The sequence below is a fragment of the Nyctereutes procyonoides genome, unplaced genomic scaffold, assembly GCF_905146905.1.
Source record: "Nyctereutes procyonoides isolate TBG_1078 unplaced genomic scaffold, NYPRO_anot_genome, whole genome shotgun sequence".
NCBI lineage: Eukaryota > Metazoa > Chordata > Mammalia > Carnivora > Canidae > Nyctereutes > Nyctereutes procyonoides.
The window spans coordinates 39,447,056-39,463,232 of NW_026575044.1; the positions used below are offsets into that span (position 1 = coordinate 39,447,056).

At 35.7% G+C, this 16,177-nt stretch overlaps 1 protein-coding gene across 9 annotated transcripts in view; it reads left to right on the plus strand.

The window, feature by feature from the left end:
- The window catches only part of ESCO1 (establishment of sister chromatid cohesion N-acetyltransferase 1), a 72,120-nt gene that overhangs the window by 35,559 nt on the left and 20,384 nt on the right, over positions 1-16,177 (plus strand). For all 9 annotated transcript variants that reach the window (XR_008664227.1, XM_055323620.1, XM_055323621.1 and 6 more), the window contains exons 8-9: positions 379-493; positions 3,374-3,505. Coding sequence is in view for 8 of the 9 variants with exons in the window: in XM_055323620.1 (XP_055179595.1) it covers positions 379-493; positions 3,374-3,505 (247 nt within the window). In the remaining variant the exon portion in view is untranslated. The remainder of the gene's footprint in view (positions 1-378; positions 494-3,373; positions 3,506-16,177) is intronic.

Consider the following 16,177-nt stretch of genomic DNA (forward strand, 5'->3'; position numbering starts at 1 on the left):
TTTTTTTTAGGATTTATTTATTTATTTATGAGAGAGACAGAGAGAGAGAGAGGCAGAGACACAGGAGGAGGGAGAGGCAGGCTTCGTGCCTGGAGCCTGACGTGGGACTCGCGATCCCTGGACTCCAGGATCGCGCCCTGGGCCAAAGGCAGGTGCTAAACCGCTGAGCCACCTAGGGATCCCCCAATTTTTTGTTTATTTTGTTGAAAATAATTTTCTTAGGTTTTCTCCCTTTTATTTTTAAAAGGTTATTTTTCCCCTCTTGGAGTTGAAATGTGTGTTGTATAGAAAAAGTTTTCTTTTTTTCCCCACTTTAGTACTTTGAAGTGGTACAGTTCTATGACATTGCGGTGTTTTGTTTTGTTTCGCTTTTTTAAGGGAGACACCACCAAATCATTCGTGGCCTAAGTGTAATTCCCATTTGGAGATAACAATTCCAAAGGTTTTGAAACTAAAAGAAGCAGAGAAAGTTGATGAAAAACAGTTGATCATAGTAAGTATCCAACTTGACTTTTTTGGTGAAGGATTATTATAATCATCTTATTTATGCACATTGTTAAAAAACAAGTTCATCTTTTTTTTTTTTTTTCAAAGAGCCTTTTTTTCACCATAAATCATTATGGAAATACTCCTGTTATCATTACAGATAGCCCTCTGGCTCCTCAATAGGGAGTCTTTCCTATCACAAATAAAAACTCAAATTTCCATACTTTCAGTTTTGTTTGTAACAGATGGGTACTTTATTTTACATAGGAAAATTTAATGTAATTCCAATCAGCATTATCAGTAGGAGTTTTCTGGAGTACATTACTCATTCTACCTTTAATATAGGGGAATAACTTTGTAAGAGTTGTCTAGAAATATTTGAGAAAAATTAATCAGGAAAAGTTTCATCAGATTTAATGTTTCTGGGGCTTTTTGTTTTGTTTTTAAAAAGATTTTATTTACTTACTCATGAGAGACATGGAGGCAGGCTTCATGCAGGGAGCCCGATGCGGGACTTGATCCTGGGACTCCAGGATCATGTCCTGGGCGGAAGGCAGACACTCAACTGCTGAGCCACCCAGACGTCTTGTGTTTCTGTTGTTAAATCAATATGAAAGTGAAGCAGAATTAGACTAGTAGAATCTAGAGCTGCACTGTCCAATATGGTAGCCACATGTGGCCATTTAGTATTTTAAATGACCTCGTCAGAACTGTGATACACTATAAGTGTAAGTGTATTTACTACATGTAAGGACTAGCACAAAAAAGAGAATGTAAAGTATTTCACTAATAATTTTTTTTCTATTTAGTACATGTTGAAATGATAACATTTGGGATGTTTTGTTGAATAAAATTTAAAATTAATTTCATATGTTTGTGCTTTAACATGCTTTAACATGGCTACTAGAAAATTTAAAATTACATTTGGGGATCAAATTTCTATTCAGTTCTGGTGAAGAGTTGATGATAATGATCATAATAGCAGCTAATACTTTTTGAGTACATTGTTCTATGTACTTCACTCATATTAACTTAATTAAGCCTTAGTTTTTAAAGTATGAGGTAGGTACTATTATTATTTCCCATTTACCAGTTGGGAAACTGAGGAAGAGATGTTTACTCATTACCATGAGTACACTGCTTTTCATTATTTATACTAGCCAAAAGGTAAAAGCAACCAAAGTATCCACCAGGGATGAATGAATAAACAAAATGTGATATATACATACGATGGAATATTATTCAGCCTTAAAAAAGAAGGTATTCTGATATATGCCACAATATGGTTTAATCTTAAGGACATTCAGCTAAGTGGAATAAGTCAGTCACAGAAAGACAAATACTGCATGATTTCACTTCTATGAGGTGCCTAGAGTAGTCAAATTCAGAGAAAGAAAGTCGAATGGTGGTTTCTAGGAGCAGGAAAGTGGATTGGGAACCTATTGTTTAGTTTGTGGGTATAGAGTTTCAGTTTTTCAAATGAAAAGAATTTTGAAGAGTGGTGGCACAACAGTGTGAATATACTAAACACTGAACTGTACACTTAAAAATCGTTAAGATGGTAAATATTGTTATATATGTCATATCACAATTACAAAAAAAAATTTAACTGTCTGAAATAAAGTTCATGTAACAATTTGTTAATAGTTTGAATCATTTAGAATGAACTTCCTTAAGTTCTATATACAATCTTCTATTTACCATTTGATTTCTCTTTGCTACTTGATCCTGGTTCTGAGACACTAGAGATGCCATTGTCTTAGATTTTATTTTATTTTTTTTTTGAGTAATTCAGATTGCACAGTTTCAGGGGCACCTGCATGGCCCTGTCAGTTAAGTGGCTGCTGTCAGCTCAGGTCATTATTTTAGGGTCCTGGGATTGAGCCCCACATCAGACTCCCTGTTTGGTGGGAGACTTTCTCCATCCCTCTCTGCCCCTCCCCGCCAGTTGTGCTTGTGTGTGCTCTCTCTCAAATAAATAAAAATCTCTTCAAATTGCACAGTTTTAGAGTAGAAAGAGTAAAGGGGATTATTCGTTTATTGTCTTTTTAAAATTTATATTATTTTTTTTTTTTTTTAGAGAAAAAATGTGCTACTGAAAGGGCAGAGGAAGAGGGAGGAAGGGAATCTTAGATAGGCTCCACACCCAGTAGGGAATCCAACATGGGGCTCTGTCTCACCCAGAAATCATAACCTGAGCTGAAATCAAGAGTCGGCTACTTAACCTACTGAGTTTATTATTCTTAAACATAGATCATATTGCTGAAAATTTCTTGTTGAATAAGGACAAGAATAGAAAATGTTTTGTAAACAGTTACTATTCTACATGGTACAAGTATGAATTACTGGAGAATAGATGATTGTACTTTCTACTTATTTAATATGAAGAGAATAGAAAAAATTATTATCTTAGGAGTTTCTGGTGACATCAAAATATTCTTTTTGATATCTATAAAGTAGAGCAAAACCGCTGAAAAGAACATACTTTAAGACATTAAAAAAGAATGAGTCTGTGAAAAGCTGTTTCCTTTTAGCTTTAGCAGTTTAATTATTCCAGATATAAAATGTATCTTCATTCTCATTTATAGAATATTTCCTGTTTGGAGCTTTAGGAATAAGATTGTAGTGTTAAAAGGTATTTCTTAATTCTTTTCAATTATTAAATGCTGTGGAGTGAGTGATCAGATTACTAAAATGGAAACGGTTCTTAATAAAATTATACACAGATTTCACAGATTAATATCTTTTTTTTGATCAACACTGAATATTTTTTGTTATACATTAAACATTTCTCACTTTATGTTCCCATTTTAGCTTTAGAGGCTGATGTTCTGAAATTATTCCTTTGGGAGGGAAAAAAACACTTCTGTTTGTTTTTTGTAAATAGGATGCAGGACAAAAAAGATTTGGAGCAGTTTCCTGTAATGTTTGTGGCATGCTTTACACAGCTTCAAATCCAGAAGATGAAACACAGCATCTGCTCTTCCACAACCAGTTTATAAGTGCTGTAAAATATGTGGTAAGTGGAATTCATGACTTCTAAAATGTAGTATCAGATAATTAGGTCAGGATCTTAAAGAAATGAATTGCCAAATTTAAATCATTGAAAAATTTTTGTTTTTAGGAAGTGATAATATATATAAAGCCCTTGTATGTATACTGGCTTATTTTAAAACAAAGCCAAACATAAAACCAGCTAACTTTACTCTGCCTGGTTTATGTTGTGGGATTTTTTTAATTTAATTTATATATTTAAAGCATTTATTGTACTTCATCTCTTCTAACAAGTAATACTAATCAACTTAGTATTTAAAAATTTTTCTTTAATAATTACTGTTGATAAGCCTGTTTAATATCATAATAGCTTAGCACAACTTTTTTTCTGAAAACTGGTAGTGATATATATTTTACCAAATTGGGAATTTTTCTTTACCTTCTCTTTGCTATCATGAGAGCTTTTCTTTATGAAATTAAAAAAGAAAAGTTCTTGAAGGTTAAGATCTCAGAATTTGCTGTATACTTAAAAAAAAAATCCCACAACGTAAATATGTTTTGGTATATATTTTTTAATGTATGTGCATTTGAGCCATAATGGATATTATTTAATAGTTATTTCTGGAAATGGCAAAATTTTGAATAATTTTGAGCCATTTCAGATATCTTGTGAAAATAGTAATTTAATGTAATTGCTGTTTACCCATATCTGAAATGGAATCTACTTTTATTCTATACATGTTACCTTCAGTACTGTACACTCACATTAATAAGACCTCCAGGATATCTGAACTGAGATCACCAATTCATTTCATATAGGCTTTTACATAAGCAACAGATGTTGGATTGTTCAAAGATCTTCATTGGCTTTGGTTAAATTTGTCTCCTTATCTGTGGTTGAAAGGTTCATGTTCATTGTTTCATTTATCCAGTTATTTCTGCCCAAGATAGGTAGGGTTTTCTCTTTTTTGATTCTCTACTGTGGTGATCCTTTATACTCCTTATTTCATCTTCCTTTTCCACACACACCCCTTTCTGTCACTTAACTGAATGGAGTATAAACTGTGTGGACATGAAATATCTATATCTAGATACTGATTTATTGTTTGAAATTTGTACTTTTCCAATTTCACTATGTTAATTTCCTTAAAACTTGAAAAAAATAGTTCTATCAGATAGCTAAATTATAGAATACTTCTGGGGCAATAACATTTAATATACATAAGTCTAATAGATGTTTAAATAAGTTTTCAGTTTACATAACTTGATTCTTGTGATCACTTTTGTATTAGGTTTAAAGGCTTATTCTTTATCTTAAGGGAAAGTTTTAGTTTCTGAGAGTAACAGTAAAGAAATTAAAGAAATATGTACCCTGCTCTTACACAGTACCAAGGGAAGCTGGTTTATGGAACTAGACAGGAGTCATCACTTTCTAAGCAAATCCTGACTCTTGCAAAGCTATAAAACAATGTAGAGAAGATTGGCTCCTGTACTGGCCCCACTCTTTCCTATCCCCCCCTCCACCTTGATGGGACAGAGCTATGGGTTATTTCATTATTTTTGAAATAAACTCAAGAGAAGGAATTGAGTTTAGCAGTTGGCCATCCTTTGCTAAGATCAAGATCAATATTCTTTTGCCGTTTTCAAATGTAGGTACATAATCTAAAGTTGATAAAAACATGGATTATGTTAAAGATGTTGTGCTGTGATCACAGCTCTGGATTTGGGGTTGGGGCGTTGAACATTAGGCACTTAGTTTGGTGCTTTGCATTATTGTGCATTTAATGAGCTGCTAGTATTGTGTTTTTGCATTAAGCACTTTTTTTTGTCTTTTTAAAAATAAAGATATAATTGAAGTTTAAGCACTCTTAAAGTGTTTGAGAAAGTATCTAATTTTATTATTTTATTTTTAAAAAACATTTTATTTATTTATTCATGAGAGAGACAAAGAGAGGCAGAGACATAGGCAGAGGCAGGAGAAGCAGGTTCCATGCAAGGATCTCGATGTGGGACTCAATCCCGGGAATCCGGGATCACACCCTGAGCCAAAGGCAGACGCTCAACCACTGAGCCACCCAAGCATCCTGAAAATACCTAATTTTAAAATGTCAGTTTTATCTGTTTATGTTTCCTGGAGAGAAGCAAAAGGAGTCATTTGGTGTTCTGGCTTAAATTAATTTTAAATGAATAATACTTGGGGACTGGCAATAAAGTTTTGTTCTACTTAAGACTATTTAAAAAGATAATAAATTAAACCCCAGTGAGTTTTACTTTTTAACTTTTAATCAAACATTTTTTTTTTAAGATTTTATTTGTTTATTCATGAGAGACACAGAACGAGAAAGAGGCAGAGACACAGGTAGAGGGAGAAGCAGGCACCATGCAGGGAGCCTGATGCAGGATTCGATCCCGGGACCTCAGGATCACGCCCGGGGCCAAAGGAGGCGCTTAACCACTGAGCCACCCAGGGATCTCCTTAATCAAACATTTTTAAGAAAATAAATAGCTTTTCCATGGGGTAAAAATTTTCCCTTTTTTTGTGAAGAGCGATGATGTTCTCTATTCCTTCATAGTACCCTTTTGCCTCATTGATGCCTTTTGAGGATATGCATTTTATTAATTTACTAGAAGCTATTTAGGAGGGACTTGTTAATTCCTCAGGAGGAGGCTAGTCTCTGGTTTAGACCCACAAACATTTCAGTTTCCTTTCATCAACTGTAGTCTTTGCTAAAGATGTGAAAAGAAAGAAAGAAAACTCCCCCAGAGCACTGAGCAATGTTGCCAATCCTGGAGCCTTTCCAAAATTCATCTGTATTTTGAATTTCTAAATGTAGCCAAGGAATCATGTTTGGGTTCTTTGCAGAGAAATTTCTAACTTAATAGTTGTTTCCTTCCATCCTTCTTTATCTCCTTTGAATTAATTAACATCTGATTGAATGAATGCTCTGTGGAGGGCTCTACTCTCAGGGTATATGATATGCCCTTGCCTTAAAGGTTAGGACCAAGGCCTGAAAGAAATGAAAAGTTAACAATAAGAGATTTGTAAAAGCAGTAAGTCCATATTAGCTATTTAAATTTATTTATAAATTAGCTTTGTAGTTTATAAGTGATAATTACTTTGGTATTACAGTGATCAAAAAGGGTTTGTTTTCATGAGTGAGGAAGAGGAGGACTTGATTTTTTTTTTTTAATGGGCAGACACAAGGAGATCATCTATTACTGATAGCATTATAGCTAATGAGAAAGCTTAACATCTTTTTGGGGAATAATGAGTAAATTTCCCCCCCTTACTGAATCAGAGATTTTTATAGATGATAAGGCCAGAAAAATCCATCAAATCATGATTGTGATATTTTGATGCCATTTGGACTTTTTTCTTACTTTTCTTTTAGATGTTGAATTTTGAGCATTGAGAATGATATAGTTAATAACGTTTAATGTTAAAATAACATTTTGTGGAATGTAGGGAGAGAAATAATGTTTTAAAAATCTTTTAATTTATTTTTAAAAAATCTCATTTATTTTGGAGAGAGAGAGATAGAGTGGGGAGAGGAACAAAGGGGGAGGGGGAGGGACAAAAGGGAGCGAATCTTAGGCAGGCTCCATGCTGATCTTGGAGCTTGACACAGGGCAAGGTTCTGTCTCATGACCCTGAGATCATGACCTGAGCCAAAACCAAGAGTCAGATGCTTAACTGACCGAGCCATCCAGGCACATATGTGGTATGTGTGGTGTTGGAGTACTGTGGCATTAGTCAAAAAGGGGAAATTAATGACAAGAAAAACTGAACAAATATTTGACAGATTCCTGATTGGCTATAGAGCTACACTATTCAGTATTAGAATATTAAACCATCAAAGTAAAAATGCTATTCCTCCTCATGGAGATGAATGTACAGCATAAAGAATATAATCAATGATATTGTAATAGTGTATGGTGACCAATGATAGCTCTACTTATCAGCTCTGCATAATTTATGGTGTTGTATAAACTTGTTGAATCACTGTGTTGTATACCTTAAAGTAGTGTAACCTTGTGTATCAAGTATACTTCAATAAAAAATAAGAGAAATAATGATATGTATTTAAAAAAAATGCTTTTCCTCAGTCACATTAGCCAGTGTTCATAGTCCCATTCACCTGTTGCAGGAGGTTACCTTAGTAGCAGTAGTTATAGAATATTTGAATGTCAAAAGAGAGTTCTGTTAGTGCTGCTACAGAAAGCTGAGTCAGGGAAACAAACCATGATCCAAGACCTCTTACTTAATCTTTAATTACTTTTTATGTGAAATATGACTACATGTTAATGTACTTCTGCATACTTTTTCTTTATTTCTTTTGAAGGTGATTATGAAAAGGAAACTGCATGTTAGAAGTAATAGAGAAAGAATAGAGATTTTAAAATCTTAGGAATGGGAAAGGAATCTGAAGTGAAGTAGAGTTGGCTCTTAGAACTGTACTTTGGAATCACTGGGGAGTAGGGAGCCAGGTGTATTTGTAGGAGGGAATCAGAGCCAGGTCAGAGAATGGTCTGAGTTTCATTGAGTTATTCTGCTTAAAGGTAAGGCTATCGCATCCTGTGTTGAAAGTTGAGAAATAGTCTTTAGAAACAGGTAGGAAATTGTTACATAAAAATTACAAAACATTTGATATTTCAAGTATTTATCTCTTTTCTGACCCCGTTTTTTAATTTTTCTACTTTGTTGTATCTTAAAGATTTAGAATATTATGATACATAAATATAGGATGGGAGCAACATTTCCATTCCTTAGTCAGAAATTAATTTTGCTTTGGGATAGAGGGCCATATGATGGAGGAAAAATGCCTTTACAATGAATGCAACATGCATCAAATTTTTACTTTTTTTTATTAAAAAATTTTTTTTAAAGATTTTATTTATTTATTCATGAGAGACACAGAGAAAGAGAGAGGCAGAGACATAGGCCAAGGGAGAAGCAGGCTCCATGTGGGGAGCCTGAGGCGGAAATCGATCCTAGGACCCTGGTATCACAACCTGAGCCAAAGGCAGATACTCAACCTCTGGGCCACCCATGGGTCCCAAATTTTTACATTTTTAAAAGTTAACAAATTCTGGGGAAAGAACTTATAAAGTATCTAGTGGCAAAAACTTCTTTAAATCTGTTTTTCCTCCACCTTTCCCAATTCTGGAAAGGTTGCCACCATCTAACTCATTTCCTCCAACAGAAAATTTCAGAATAATCCTTTAGTTTTCTTTTTGCATTCCTCAAAACTCAACCTGTTAGTAAATCTCACCTTCAAAATAGATTCCAAATCCTCGTACTTCTATCACATCTACTAGATGCTTCTACTCCATATCAGCTGTCATCATCTCTTGCCTAGTAATGGTTTCCTAACTGATCTCCTTCCTTTTTAAAATATTTCCCAGTGAGGGGCACCTGGTGATCCGGGGGGTCCTGGGATCGATCCTCATTGGGGTCTCTGCAGGGAGCCTGCTTCTCCCTCTGCTTATGTCTCTGCCTCTCTATGTCTCTCATGAATAAATAAACAAAATCCTTAAAAAACCAGAAAATAAAATAAAATTCTCCAGTGAATTCTTACCACATACAGACTAAAATCCAGGGTATTTAGTGTGGCATCAAGGCCTCACATACTCCGGCTTCTCTAACTTATCTAACACTCTTCCCATACTTGCTATATTCCATTCATAGATATCTTTCTTTTGTTCCTAAACCACTCCAACTACATTCCATTCTTAGTGTGTTTTTATTTACTTTTTGTTGCGCTGTTCTTCTCTCAGAGACCTAGGCAGAGGGAGAAGCAGGCTCCCTGGGGAGAGCCTTATGCGGGACTTGATTCCAAGACCCTGGGATTATGTGCCATGAGCCAAAGGCAGATGCTCAGCCGCTGAGCCACCCAGCGTCCCTATTGGCATTGTGTATGGAAGGATAGTAGAGACTGAAGTAGAACTTACCTTTCGTTTTCCCCAAGAGTGTAATCTTTCTGCTGCCAGGCACCTATAGATTTTCTGTCAGGCGGCAGGGGCTATCTCTTAGATCTAATTAAGAATTGAGTTGGGGGACCTGGCTGGCTCAGGTGGTAGAGCATGTGACTCTCATTTGTTTTTAAATAAAATTTTTTTAAATATTAAAATTATTTATTTATTTATTCATGAGAGAGAGAGAGAGAGAGAGAGAGAGAGAGAGAGAGATAATGGCAGAGACACAGGCAGAGGGAGAAATTGACTCCATGCAGGGAGCCTGATGAGGGACTCGATCCCGAGACTCCAGGATCACCCTGGGCTGAAGGCAGGCACTAAACCCCTGAGCCACTCAGGGATCCTCTTTAAATTCTACTTCATACATGGGGCTTGAACTCACTACCCTCAGGCATGCTTTACCAGCCAGGCACCCCAAGCATGTGACTCTTGATCTCAAGGTTGTGAATTCAAAACCCACCTTGGGCCCGCGGGCGGGCCTGGCAGCTGGGGTTCCTCCTCCCGAGGGAGAGGCTCTGGTCTAAAAAAAAAAAAAAAAGAAAAAAGAAAAACCACCTTGGGCATAGAGCTTACTTTGGGGGAAAAAAAAAAGTTGGGATGAAATTTTACTTTGTTTTCCCATCCATTTTGGTTTTCAGTGTTTTAAGGTTGGGATCAAGTGCCTCTCTCCAGCAAAAATTAAGGATCTAAACTCTGTAGTACACAGATCATTATATTCCTTCCAGCTCAACTCAGCAAGTGTCCCATGTGAGAGAATTGGTAGAGAATTTTCTGTTTGAAACTCCTTCATATTTCAGACAGCCATGCCAACTCACTTAGCCATTGAGATTTTGAATTTTCTCATCCCAGCGGGATATGTTCTCCTTGTCCTCTGCTTCTGGGAGTCTTGCTTTCTTGCTCATGCTCCCAGACGTGGTCAGTGTTTTAGGGATAAAAATGGCCACTGGTCTCAGCTTACCTAGGAAGGGTTTGTTCATCCCTGGAAATCAATCCACAACTCTTCAGTGCTTTTAAAGAAGACATGACTTTTAGTTTATTGGATTTTTTTTTTTTTTTTTTTTTTTGCTTAAATACAGATTTATTGCAAACCAACACTGGAGAGGGGACTTGGATATTTTCTTATTAAAACAGGAACAATGATATTTTGTGACCTCCTTTATCCTGAGAATATAACTCCCAAAGATGTGCATTTTGAGAACATTTTTATTTGAGTATAGGAGTGAGTGGAGTTTGGGGCATGAGTTTTTAAAAATTATGACCAATATTGAGGAGGTCAGTTTATTTGTGCCTTAAGCCCCACATAATCTTGATAAGATTTATATCAAATAAAATATTTCTTACATACTGGAAAGTTATTATATGTTGAAAAGTACTAACTAGGTGAATCCTAAAAAAAGGCTATTTAGGATGTTATAGTATTTGAGAATGACAGGAGAGAAAAGAATCTCATAATTCCACTTGTTTGACTTTCTATTAGGTCTGACCCAAGGGTATCTTATGAGAAATATTATTCCTACAGTAATAGATTTTGATGTAATTATAGTAGAAGTTCTTTTAACTAACAAAATTGGGAGAATTGGATCAGTTAATCAGAAAAGTGATTCACGTGGACCCTAGGTATGCGAATACCCAGATAACGATGGCTTAAATCATAAGCCATTAAGTCATTAAGTCTGGAGGTATGTAGTTTTAGGGTTGTTCCATCCAGCAGTTCAACCATGTCATCATGAGTGCTGTTTCTCATTCAGTGCTCTCCTCTCCCAAGGTACTGACTTTTTGGCTTCACAGCTGTGAAGGACCACTTTAGTGGTCCTTAATTAAAGTAGACTGCTGTAGTCCAGATATCTTGGTCAAATTTAAAGTAAGAATGCTAGTTGGGGTGGGTACTCTTTCAAATAGGGTCTTTCAAGTGGCTTTTTCCTTTTATCAGTGAAAGACATTTTTTCCGGAAGTTCTTACAAAGTTCCTTTTGTCTCATTCATCAGAACAGCGGGGTCTGGTAACCACCCTTAGATGCAAGGGAGCTAGGAAAGCAAGAATCTGGCAAAAAAAAGAACGAAGATAATGATGATTGGTTTATGCCAGTGGTTCTCAAGGTAGGGGAATTTGATGTTTGTTACATAAGCTTCTATTAGGTAACATCTGGAAATATGTGGAGAATATTGTTGACATTTAGTGTGTAGGGGCTAAGGGTGCCAAACTTTTGCAGTGCAGTTCCAAAGAAGATAGAACATCTAGCCTAAAATGTCAGAAATAGCCCTGTTGAGAAACAGACTAATCATAATTTATGCACAGATTGCCATACCAAACAAAACGGGGCAAAAAAAAAATTGGAGAGAATGGCTATAGGATAGGCAAAGGACAATGTTTTCTGTATGGTCATTACATAGATTAAACATTTTACTAGAAATTGAAACATATAAATTTATATTAAATGTAATTGCTTTGGGGAGACTCTTTCTTTCAGTATGGATCCCCTGATAAGCTTTGGGTTTTTCCTCATATAGATCATACTCCTAGGTATCCCTACAATATAGTTAAAAAAAAAATAGAGCAAGAGCTTAGATATTGTAAAATAATCTGACAATCTGGATACAGAATCATTATTGTTATATTTTTGATTTTTGAAAAACACTTTGCTTGTTTTGCCTTTTCCTAGAGTATTCTATATAACTTCATTAAAACAACTATCCACTATTTAGCTAATATTTGATTCCATTTTATAGTTAAAATAATAAACAAATTGGCATAAACAAATCTAGGAACAAACAAATGACACTTGGTAATCCTGTCTCAGGTGTGGAATAACAAGGTAGTTCACTGATCTTGAGTCGGTTACTGTGTTCCAAGTATCCATTTCTGTTACACAATGAAAAGTGAGCATTGGATAATCCAGCAAATTAATTAGGTGGACATCAATTAAGAAAGTTTCCTCCATATAGCAAAATACCTAATAGCACAAATTGAACTCTAGACTCTTCCTGAATGATAAATTAGGTTACTTTAAAAAAAAAATAAATTAGGTTACTTTTATAAAGACCAGATTTCACCACTTCTCTTACAGGTTTTTGTTTTTCTTCATCAGAAACTAATTAACCTCAAAGTAGTTTTAAGACTAGTATTTTATCTATGAAAATGTGCTGTTCAGAACATATAAAGGACCTCTTATGAAAACCTATTTTTTAGGACTTAGTTTTCACCATTCCCTGAGAAAAATTTATTATTATTTAAAAATTTTTTTGAATTTTAATTTATTTGAGAGAGAGAATGAGTGAAAAAAACACCAGCAGGGAGAGGGAGAAACAGACTCTGCTGAGCAGGGAGCTTAATGCAGGGCTAAATCCCAGGACCTTGGGAACACTACCTGAGCCAAAGGCAGACACTTAACTGAGCAACTAGGCACCCCAAGAAAAATTTATCATTAAAAAAATGCATACATGTCAGGATGTTTGAGAAATAACTTAAAAAATAGATGTTGCTCTCTATTTGGAGTTCCTTCCAAAATTATTTTTTAAAAGATTTATTTATTTTATAAATAAATATACATGTGTATGTCAGTGGTGGGGAGTGGCAGAGGGAAAGAATCTCAAGCAGACTCTCCACTGGGCATAGAGCCCACGACCCTGAGATCATGACCATAGCCCAAACCAAGAGTTAGGTGCTCAACTGTCTGAGCTAGCCAGGCACCCCCAGAATAATTTTTAAAATTGTATTTCAGTATCGTCTAGTCTCTAATTATGAAAAGGCATTATTGAGTTTTTTTTTTTTTTTAAGATTTTATTTTTATTTATTCATGAGAATACACAGAGAGGAGGGAGAGAGAGGCGGAGAAGCAGGCTCCATGCAGGGAGCCCAACGTGGGACTCGATCCCGGGTCTCCAGGATCACATCCTGGGCTGAAGGCAGTGCTAAACCGCTGAGCCACCAGGGCTGCCCGAGAATTTTTTAATTATATATTATCATTATATTTTCCACAAGAAAGAACATTTAAATACTTTTAACTTTTTAAAAAACAAACAAGCGCTTTTAAGGGCGTTTGTTCCTCAAACTTCTCTTGTGGAGAAAATTTTCTTTTCACATTCTTTTCCTTAAGAAGATTCATTGAAGTAGTTTTCATTCCTCTTTTATGGATTGCAAAACTGAGGCACAAAGGGATTATGCTTTTGGTTTCATAAGTAGAGGCTTTAGTTCTTCAAGCTTGTACCATCCTTTCAAAAATAAATATTATATACTTGATTTACTGTGCTCTGAGCTTGGGATATAGTGTGCTCTGAGCTTTTGGTATGTCGAATGAAGTCTTGGTCCTTTTGGAACTTACGACCCATATAGTATTTCTCATTTTAAACCTTGACAGCTTAGTCACCGTAAAACTCCAGGTCCCATTATTCCTAGATCAAAGAGAATTGGTCCTAGGATACAGGCTTTACCAAAACAAATAGTTTTACTGGAGGAATAGAAGTTTTTCAGGGGTTCTAGCTTTTATTCATTTATTTTAAATATTGCAGCAAACCAGAAAAATCTTGCTGTCGAAGTATACCTAAAAAATGAAAAGTCTGTAAAATGCCTTTAGTAGGATAGAGTCAGATTTTTCTGATGTAAAACTTAAATTCCTACATAAGTTAGTTTACATTTAGGAGAACTAATAACAGTAACACTAACAAATTACATTAAATTTTTTTTAATTTATTTATGATAGTCACAGAGAGAGAGAGAGAGAGAGAGGCAGAGACACAGGCAGAGGGAGAAGCAGGCTCCATACACCAGGAGCCTGACGTGGGACTCGATCCCGGGTCTCCAGGATCGTGCCCTGGGCCAAAGGCAGGCGCTAAACCGCTGCGCCACCCAGGGATCCCACAAATGACATTAATTAAAGACTTCCTGTCTACCAGGGGCTGATCCAACTTTTTACCTATATTAAACTCCTTATTTCTTTTAGTAAATAACGAGGTGTAGTTACAGTTAATTTATAAATGAGGAAATAAGAAAGATATGTATTTTGCCTAAAGTCATATAGGTACTAAGTAATGGGATTGGCTCTAGAGTCCTTGAATAATAGACTATAGGTTTGTACTATTTTATCTCAATTTCAACAAAATATATTGCGTGTATAAGTTAGCTTACAGAAATAAATTGACCTGAATTACTTTAAAAGTCCTCTCAAATAATTTTTTGTGTTCTTTTGAATTTTTAACTATACAAAGGTTTTAAGTGACATTTGACATGTTTAACATGTTTATAATTAGAAATAGAAACTCACGACCTGTATTTTTTTTTTTTTTTGCCATTGTACATCTGGTCTATACAGCTGCTAAATGCATCTTCATTAGGTTCAACTATAGTCACGATTTTTCCTTTTTTTTTTTTAATATTTTATTTATTTATTCATGAGAGACAGAGAGAGAGAGGGAGAGGCAGAGACACAGGCAGAAGGAGAAGCAGGCTCCATGCAGGAGCCCGACATGGGACTTGATCCTAGGTCTCCAGGATCAGGCCCTGGGCTGAAGGCGGATTGCTGAGCCACCCGGGCTTCCCCAGAACCCTTTTTTTTAAAAAAAAGATTTAATTTATTTATTCATGAGAGGGGGGGGGAGAGAGAGAGAGAGAGAGAGAGAGAGAGAGAGAGAGGCAGAGACATAGGCAGAGGGAGAAGCAGGCTCCGTGCAAGGAGCCCAGTGTGGGATTTGATCCCGGGATTTCAGGATCACACCCTGAGCCAGAGGCAGACGCTTTAACCGCTGAGCCACCCAGGCATTTTCATGATTTTTCCCTATCTAAAATCTTTATTTCTATTTCTCCCTGATTCTCCCAGGCATTCATGACCTCTCTACATTATTAGTTCTTGTTTGCCCTTGTAAATGTATTTCTCATAAGTTCCTTATAAATTCTCTTCTTTCTAGCAAAATTGATATATGCATTATCTTGTGCATGGCTTATAATTTTCTGCCTTTTTTAGTTTTGTACATTCTGTCACCAGGAATGCCTTCCCATTCTCATCTGTATTCTTCAAAAAAACACCATCTCTTCTGTGAAACATTTTTGGGTTCCTTTTTAGTCTCAATAAGAGTTTTTTCTCTGCTTAAAATCATTGTAATACTTCTTGAAATATTATTTTGCCTTCTCTTGGAGTTTCATGCTTCATTTTGATAACTGCTTTTTTGAGAATTAAATGCATTAAATATGCACATTGGTTGTAAGAACCAGTGAATTCAGTATATAAAAAGTTGAGTTTGAATCAAGGAAAAGTTCCTTTCAGACATAGAGGTGCAAACATAATTGCACCTTCTTTTTTTGTTTTATTTTATCAGGATGAGTCTAATTTTTTAAAAAAATTTTTTAAAGACTTCATTTATTGATTGCCTCTCTCTGTCTCTTATGAATCAGAGACACAGGCAAAGGGAGAAGCAGGCTCCATGCAGGGAGCCCGATGTGGGACTTGATCCCAGGACCCTGGGATCATGGCCTGAGCCAAAGGCAGATGCTCAACCACTGAGTCACCCAGGTGTCCCCATAATTGCACCTTCTATTACAGACATTTGTTTATTTTTTATTTCTTCAATTCGTTAAGATTCTTGCGGTCAGTATGGCATACTAGTGAGCCTCTTTTTTGTTTTTTTAAAGATTTTATTTATTTATTCATGAGAGAGCCAAAAAGAGAGGCAGAGACAGGCAGAGGGAGAAGCAGGCTCCTTTTGGGGAGCCCAATGCAGGATTTAATCCTAGG